This window comes from Cricetulus griseus, chromosome 7 (genome assembly GCF_003668045.3).
Source record: "Cricetulus griseus strain 17A/GY chromosome 7, alternate assembly CriGri-PICRH-1.0, whole genome shotgun sequence".
NCBI classification, from domain to species: domain Eukaryota; kingdom Metazoa; phylum Chordata; class Mammalia; order Rodentia; family Cricetidae; genus Cricetulus; species Cricetulus griseus.
Genome location: NC_048600.1, coordinates 58,259,343 through 58,267,557, shown reverse-complemented (window position 1 = coordinate 58,267,557; position 8,215 = coordinate 58,259,343). Strand labels below are relative to the sequence as shown.

The following is an 8,215-nucleotide window of genomic DNA, read 5'->3' as shown; positions in this document are numbered from 1 at the left end:
AAACCTGGAGTGCAATGCTCCCCATCCTTGGGAGTGGCCACAGGTGGAACTTGGTGGCACACTTCTGCAGACACCTTGTACCATCTGCCACTGTGTTGTTTGTGGGCTCTTTTAAAGGCACAGTTCAGGTCTAGAGATGGTTCAGAGGGTAAGTGTTCTGCAAGCATGAACACTTGAGTTCAAATATTTACCACCTGGGTAAAAGCCAAGCATGGCTGTGCTTATACCTATGACCCCAGCTCTGTGGGGAGGAGAGACCATCTTTGGGACTTCATGGCCTCCAGGTTACCCCCAGGTTCCTAGCTCAAGGAAGTAAGACAAAGTGATGGAGCAGAACACCCATATCTTCCCATGGCTGCCATGTGTGTACACAAATACCACACACATACCTAACACACAAATATACACATATACACAAGGGCACTGTTGTGCATGACTATTCTCTGAGCCAAGTAACTACAATCTTGGGGAGTTCAGCTGTGCCCACTTGCAAAGGGACTTGTTGACTGTTTACAGCCCCTATGGAGGGACTAGGGAGGGCCATAGGACCCTTGGAACACAGCCTATTCCTACTGCCTGTTGCAGTAGGAGGGGCTAGAGGTTCTGGGTCCTAGAAGACTGGGGAAGGGAGGCTCCATCTTTGAGGCTAAGGGGAAGCTTTTATCTCTGCTGGGTAAGGTATTCCAGGTGCTGCCTTTTGGGGAAGGAATACCCACACCCCTTTATACCTGGGTCATAAAAAAATTTCTTGGGTGAAAGGGGCTTGGGATCAACAAGTGGAAAAGTTCCAAAGCTTTGGCTTAGGGTATCAGTGTTACACCAAGTAGGCAAATAAGCAAGTGTGTGTTAGGTGGGTTAAAGCAAATACAGGAGTAATGAAAATGCCAAAGGCCACTGCAGAGTTCTATTTGCAACATAAGCCAAGACGTAAAGGAAGCTTCTCAACTCCAGAATATGGCCATTTGCAGTTGGTTCATCCTTTGCCATGGGGTTGGGGGTTGTCCTCTACATGCAGTATGTTCAGAAGCACCCCCAATCTCTACCCACTGGGCACCAGGAGCAGACACCCTCAATTACAGGAACAAATTGTGTTTCTTGATAATTACTAAATGTTATCTTGGCACCCAATGTGACCCTGGCTACAATTTGCTGGTATGATGGGCAAGGAACCCATCTCACAGGGATGAAGTATGAACAGTCTAGATGAGAGAAATCAAACAGCTTTGTAGTCAGGGACCAGGCATTTGTAGTATGAGCCTAGAAGGAAGTGGTTCTCTTTGGAAAAGGAGTCTGGCTGTCTCCACCCTTCACACAGCTCAGCTCAGACAAAGAAATATTGTATAGAAGCAAGGTAGGTTTTATGGTTTGTTTCTTAAGATCTCCACTCACCAGCCTCCTGAGGGCTGGGATTAAAGGTGTGTACTCCCATATCTAGTACAACAGAAGTTGAGAACTCACAGGGTCCACATGCGGATTCTCCTCTGAGTACAAGAGGCAGGCCTTGCACATTTAATCTTTCCTTGCATCTCTGAAGAATTCTCACATCTGTATTATGAGGAAGCCAACTAAACATGCTGATTCTGTGCCCCATCCCAATTAGAGAAGACTCCATGCCATTCTGCAGCTTGCTCAGATTTGAGCTGCTGTGTTCATCCAGCCAGAAGGCCTTCTCTGTGCTTTGTGGTGGTTGTTTTCATTAACAGACAGGATCCTGCTAGGTAGCCCTGGCACCCATTATGTAGACTAGGCCAGCATCATACCCAGAGATGATGAGTCTGTCTGCAGGGATTAAAGGTAGGGGTGTGTGTGTGTGTGTGTGTGTGTGACCATGCCTGACCATCTCCACCTTTTAATCTTTTGTAGTCATGATCTGGTATGACAATAAAGTCTTAAACAGAATACCCATGTCTGAAAGAAATCAGTGTGATCCTCTGGTTGAAGGCTGGGCTGTGACTTTGTGCCTCAGCATTGCCCAGAGTTCATACCAGGACAAAAGTTCAACGGTCTCCATGGTAACAGATGAGGAGTAAAGCCTCAGGAAAAGATGTGCCCAAAGTGAATCCATTGCTCTTGGTAAACTCAATTTACTTTATTTGAATCCCCCAAACCTAGAGCCCAGTGCTCAGTGAGTCTTGTGTACAGGGCGTTGAGTGTTACAGTTCCTTACCAACAGACATGGTTCCCACATGCCCCTCACAGTCTGGTCTTTATCTTCATGCCTTAAAATGTCACCCAGCAAGGCATCTGTGCTGGATGAATACCCCTTAACCCCACATGACAGCAGCTCTCATAATGGTTTTCCTGCAGGATAGAGCAGAGGCGCCAAGAAGAGTGTACTGTGACATTCTCCACCATAGTGGAGGCTGTAGTCCATGGTTCTGGCACACACATTGTGGTTTTGAATTAGGGTCTTACTGTGTAGCTCAGGCTGGCCCTCAAAGTCACAAGCCTCCTGCCTGAGCCCACTGAGTGCTAGGATTACAGGCACAGGCCACCATGGGTGGCTTGTTTTTTCACTTTTTTTTTTTTAACTTTTTGTGTGTGATGTATGTGTTCCTGTGAGTGCACCCATGTGTACACATGGCATATGTGGCATATGTGGGAACCTTCAGCATTGGTCCTTGCTTGAGACTAGGTCTCTTGTTATTTGCTGCAGCATATGCCAGGCCAGAACATCTGGAGAGCCTCATCTCTCCAACTCCCATCTTGCTGTGTAAATGCTGGGGTTGCAGACGTATGCTACTGTATCTGGCACATAAGGATGTGCATTATGGAGACCTGACCTCAGGTTTTCACCCTTGTATGGCAAGTACTCTACCCACTTAGCCATCTCTTCGGCACCTTGTTTTTCCTTCCTTCTTTCTCTCTTGCCTTTTCCATCTTCTGTGTTGCTGGGGGCTACAACCAGATCTCTGTGCATGCTAGCCAAGTACTCTGCCACCCAGTACTTGGCCCTGCCACCTAGCTACATTTCCAGTCCTTGGAAGGTGTCTTAGCCAGACAGTGTCCTCCTGCATCTGTCTTTGCTACTTTGGAGGCCAAGATGGGAAGGTCAGTTGAACTCAGGTGTTCAAGACCAGCCTGGGCAATATAGTCTGCTATTATTGCAAACAAAACACCTTTATCGTTATAATATATAACAAACTGTTTTATGTTTGAGGAGCTGTATAATAATCACCTCTAACTTGGAGACACTGTCTTGATGTTCATTGTATTGTTGATCATGAGACCCCAATAGGCAAGTACTGTCACCAGGCCCATTTTAGTAGGTAAGAAGATGGGTTGGGAGTCTCCCAACAGCCTCTAACCAGAGTTAATTATGTGGGTTCACCCTGTGAAACTATGGTACTGTTATTTGATTAAAAAGACTAGTTTAGGTGTTGCTGTGAAGATTGTTCTTTCTAGATGTGATCATTTCTTAGATGTGTGACTTAAAGAACAGCAGGTGAGTGGGTCCCTTCCAATTAGGTGAAGGCCTTAAGAGCAAAGATTTAAGTTTCCCAGAAAAGACATTTTGCCTCCAGACTGAAATAAAGAAATTGCCCAAGTTCCTGGTTAGCAGGCTCACCTTGCAAAGTTTAGACTTCACTTCCTGTATCTGCATCTTCAGTCTGCTGGCATGTACTCTAAAAATTCTGGGTTTGCCAGGTTTCATGGTTGTGTGAGTCAATACCTTGTAGTGAATCTATTATTGGTTTGCCTGTGGACAGTGATGGTTGATGCTTGAGTAGAGTTGGAAAGTCAAGCTTCACATACTCCTGTTGTGGAATATTATTTTAAGATTACTACATTTTTTTTTATGCTGTGGAACATTTGTTTTAATGATGCAAAGATGTGTTGCATTCTTTTAGGTTAAGTTTGTTAAACTCTGTGAAACTGTGTCACTTTGCCTGTCTAAAACACCTGATTGGTCTAATAAAGAGCTGAACATCCAATAGTAAGGCACGAGAAAGGGTAGACAGGGTTGGCAGGCAGAGAGAATAAATAGGAGAAAACGAAAAAAAGGAGGGAGCTCTAGGATCGAGAGAAGGAGGAGGACTCCAGAGGCCAGTCACCCAGCTACACAGCAAGCCACAGAGCAAGAAAGAAAGGTATACAGAAATAGAGAAAGGTAAAAGCCCAGTGGCAAAAGGTAGATGGGATAATTGTTAAGAAAAGATGGAAAGAAACGAGCCAAGCTAAGGCCGGGCATTTATAAGAAAGAATCAGGCTATCAGGCTCTTTGTGTGATTTATTTGGGAGTTGGGTGGCAGGCCCCCCAAAAGGATAAAGAGTAAAAACAACCAACAACATACTCCTCTGCCTAGGGAAGCCAAGTTCCTGTTTAGAGGGAAGGGCTCAGGTCCAGAGCAGCTGGTCCTGCTTCTGATGGTTCCAGTATTGTAAAATGTCCCTCACAGACTCTCTTATTTGAACACTTGATCCTCAGCTGATGGCATTGTCTTGGGGTTGTGGAACCTTTTGGTGTTGGGACCAAGCTAGAGGAATTGGATCTCTAGGGACCCAGCCTTGACAATGATAGTCCGGCTCTACTTCCTGTCCCATCTCTGGGACCATGATCCGTGGAGATGTGAGCAAGCAGCCTCATACTCCTGCCATGGCTGTCACAGCTGTTCTTGCTCACCATGGCTTCCCTGCCACAGTGGACTGAGTTCTCAAACCATGAACTGAAATAAACATTTTCTCCTTTACGTTGCTTTATTGGGTCATTTTGTCTGAATCCCTTGATCTGTTTTACCTCTCATCTGGAGGAGATTCCCACAGACTAGAGAGAGGAGGGGAAAGGCTGACCTGCAAAGAGACATCCAGACAAAGAAGGACAAGATCAGGAGCAGGTGATGTGTTTATTGCAGGACACCTGGTCCTGGGAATCAGGCTACCTCTGAGGCCCCAATGGAGATTCTTCTCCTAAGCCCCAATCCAGAGCAAACAGATATAATAACTTGGACTCCAAACCAGTTGCATATAAATACAAAGAGGCTGGTATAGGGGATGGAGGGTGGGAGCCAAAACACAAAAAAATTAACAAACAAATGTGCAGGTTCCTATGCTAACTGACAAAATGGCAGCACCTCATCTGCATCCAGCTCTTTCCTTATTCTGTTTCCAAGAGACATTCATCTGCTCAGAAAAGTCCTATCGGTGTCGAATCTGACTCAGCAGCATGTGGCCGCCTTCCTGGCAGTCCTTGCCATGGTCTCTTGGGTTGTCAAATGAGTCAAGGAGAACCAAGATGGGAGGCGGGAGCATACATGGAAGGCTGAAGCAGGAGGATCAGGAGTTCAAGGCCAGCCTCAGCTATGTACTAAGTTTGAGGGTAGCCTTAGCTACATTAGAACTGTCTCAAAATAAAAGTACCCCCCCCAAAAAAACAAAAGAAAAACAAGATACAAGCTTTTCAAAAACAAAACTAAAATTTGTTTCTGTGGTCTTTTTCACCTCCGTCCCAGTTCTGATGCGTGGACAACATGTCCCCTGACCAAAACAAACAAAAACAAAAACAAAAAAATCCAAAACTCAACCACAAGAATATCCTAAGCATAGGCTATGAGTCAGAGTCATAACATATTGCACATGGTGACAGTCTTCCTGAGCCCTCCCACTGCAGGTCCCCAGACACTGGTTTTTGCTCCAGCAATCCCTGGCCTGTCAATGCTGGTTCATATACCATGTTCATCCCCCCACTTCTCAGATATTCCACAGACTTGTTACTCTTTACTATTGGCCAAACTCAAAGCTGGGGTCGGTTTAACCTTCGCACTACAAGCAGGGAGGGAATTGAGGACCAATTTAAACCTTTGTCATCCTTTCAACAACATTTCCCCACCAGGGGGCAGTGATCCAAGTTCAACAGGTGAACCCTAGCATCCCAAGGGTGGACTGACCTTTCAGAGCTGAGATCTGGGGAGGTGTTCTCCCCACTGTTGTTTTCCACCAATTGCTTACAAGTTGGGTTAATAAAAGATACAGCCTCAACGTGGGACAGACAGTGTGGCAATTCAAACTTTTTTCTCCTACGGAATTTTCAAGTATCACAAAATCCCTGACGACGTATGTAAACAAGATGTTTCTGCAGAATAGAAAGCTAGATTGTTCTGGGAAGCAGCAGCATGTATCTAGAAGGACAAAAAGGGTTTGGGGTTCAAAAACAAGGGGCAAGATAGACACTGTGCCTCGTGGGGCCAGTGCTCAGGCATAAACACAGGCAATGGGGCCCTTGGTGTAGAGCTAAGGAAAAAAAAACCACTCAAGATGGATCTTCTAGGGACACAGAAGTGCCAATTGTTCTTTCTTTCATTCATTCTTTCTTTTTTTCTCCAGACAGAGTTTCTCTGTGTAGCCCTGGCTGTTCTGGAACTGGCTCCGTAGTCTAGGCTGACCTTGAACTCACAGAGATCCACCTGCCTCTGCCTCCTGAGTGCTGGGATTAAAGACTTGTGCTTCCACTGCCCGGCTGCCCCTTCTTTTTTCAGTGGCATAGCTGTGAATAGTAGTCTTTGAAAAGCCCGGATGTGCTACTGATCTCTAGGCAGTCCTCAATGTCCAAGCCTTTTACCAAGTCTGATGTGCTCCACTGGATCCTCCAGCACAAGGGAATGGCCACAGAGCCATGTGTTTGTCCTCCACGAATACATGGAAGAGGTTTCCCAGAGAGATGTTGTTGGGTGAGGTATGTCCCTGGATGTTTGGCTCTGGGTTGTTTGTTTGTTTTAAAGTACACAAATCTTCCCTATTTAAGGGTACTAGGTTCTTTGCCTCACCTGGCTGATCTCTTCCTCTTAGTTGTTCAACTCTTCAGCCTGGGTCTTCCAGGATTCTCCACATGGTCCAAATGTGGCCTAGCTGTCAAAACAACCTGTGGGGAATATATGGCTCCCACTGAAATAGCTGCTTCCATAGGTGGCAGTAAGACAGTGCCTGGGTTCAGCTGCAATGGCCATCTGCATGCTAAGAGATGCAGGAACAGGCACAGGACACATATCCAAGGGCTGGAGGGTTGGATATGGGGTGTGGAGGGATGGACCAGTGTCTCCTGAGAGCAGGGTTCCTGAGCGGTGGGCCTGCAGTGAGTCCCGATAAGCTAAGCACAAGTCTTGCGCTGGACTCTGGAACTGGGCTAGTGTTGGCGGCGGTTGGCTGAGTGTAGGGTAGGTAGGTGGTTGGAACAGCACTTGGGTGGGAGCTGGTGATGTGCCAGGCACCATGGCCAATGCCTGGCTCTTGACCGCAACGGCATCCTTGAGGACATTATCGTATGCTCTGAAAGGAAAAGACACAGGTGAGCCTTGGAGAGCAAAGGTCACCAGACACCTGCTTACCTTCCTTGGTGAGTGGGTCTTGGAGAATGGTGCACTATGCTGTACCAGTCTGTGATGGCAAGCTATGACACAGCCTCGCTTGCTTGCCAACTAGATTCTGGCTCCAGGACTCACCTTGGAGCTGCTTCTGTCACACAATCTCTCTGATCCTATGCAAGATCAGCCAGACTTGTCCCAAAGCCCCTGTACCAACACATCCCAGCTGTTAAAACCTCAGAGGGTAATTTGGGTCCCATCTCCTTTTGTTCACTCCTGCATTCCAGCACTTGGCAGAGTACTGGCATGACTTTCTAGGCTCTTCTGCACCAGTTCTGTCCCCAGCTGGATGAATCCTTAGCTTGTAGACACCAAATAAACATTTGAAAATAGGGGACACAGAGGGTAAATTTTGTTATTTTCCCCATCTCTCAAACAGACAAAATGTTTTGAAAAGTAGAAACAATTAAAGGCATCTGGAAGAAAGGAGCCTATGGAGTCTATAATGTATTTGAGCAAGAATTTCCCAGAGTGGCAGCTGGCAATTATAAACAGGGCTCGCCTGGTGGCTGATATGGGAGTAGCCATCAGTTGTCAAAACAGGCTGTGTTCTGACTTGGGGGCTTTCTATTTATTTATTTGTTTTTTTGAGGGCAAGTTTCTCTGTGTAGCCCTGGCTGTCTTGGAACTTACTCTGTAGACCAGGCTGGCCTCAAACTCATAGAGATCTGGCTGTCTCTGCCTCCCCAGTGCTAGCTAGCATTAAAGGCCTGTACCACCACTATCACCACCACTACCACCACCACCACCACCACCAAGCTTGACTTGGGGACTTCTAAAAGCATACAATTCAAGACATGGCCTAGGGAGCAGAGCTGACATTTCACAGCAGGGTTCAGACAGTACAGCAAAGCTGCCCA

The 8,215-nt window shown here is 46.5% G+C and overlaps 1 protein-coding gene across 3 annotated transcripts in view; it reads right to left on the bottom strand.

Annotated features, from left to right (window-relative positions):
• Window positions 1-4,218: 4,218 nt before the first annotated feature.
• Window positions 4,219-8,215, bottom strand: part of Ccnjl (cyclin J like) — a 58,709-nt gene continuing 54,712 nt past the window's right edge. For all 3 annotated transcript variants that reach the window (XM_027425248.2, XM_027425249.2, XM_027425250.2), the window contains one exon: window positions 4,219-7,260. In XM_027425248.2, the coding sequence (XP_027281049.1) occupies window positions 6,840-7,260 (421 nt within the window). In that variant the 3' untranslated portion in view covers window positions 4,219-6,839. The remainder of the gene's footprint in view (window positions 7,261-8,215) is intronic.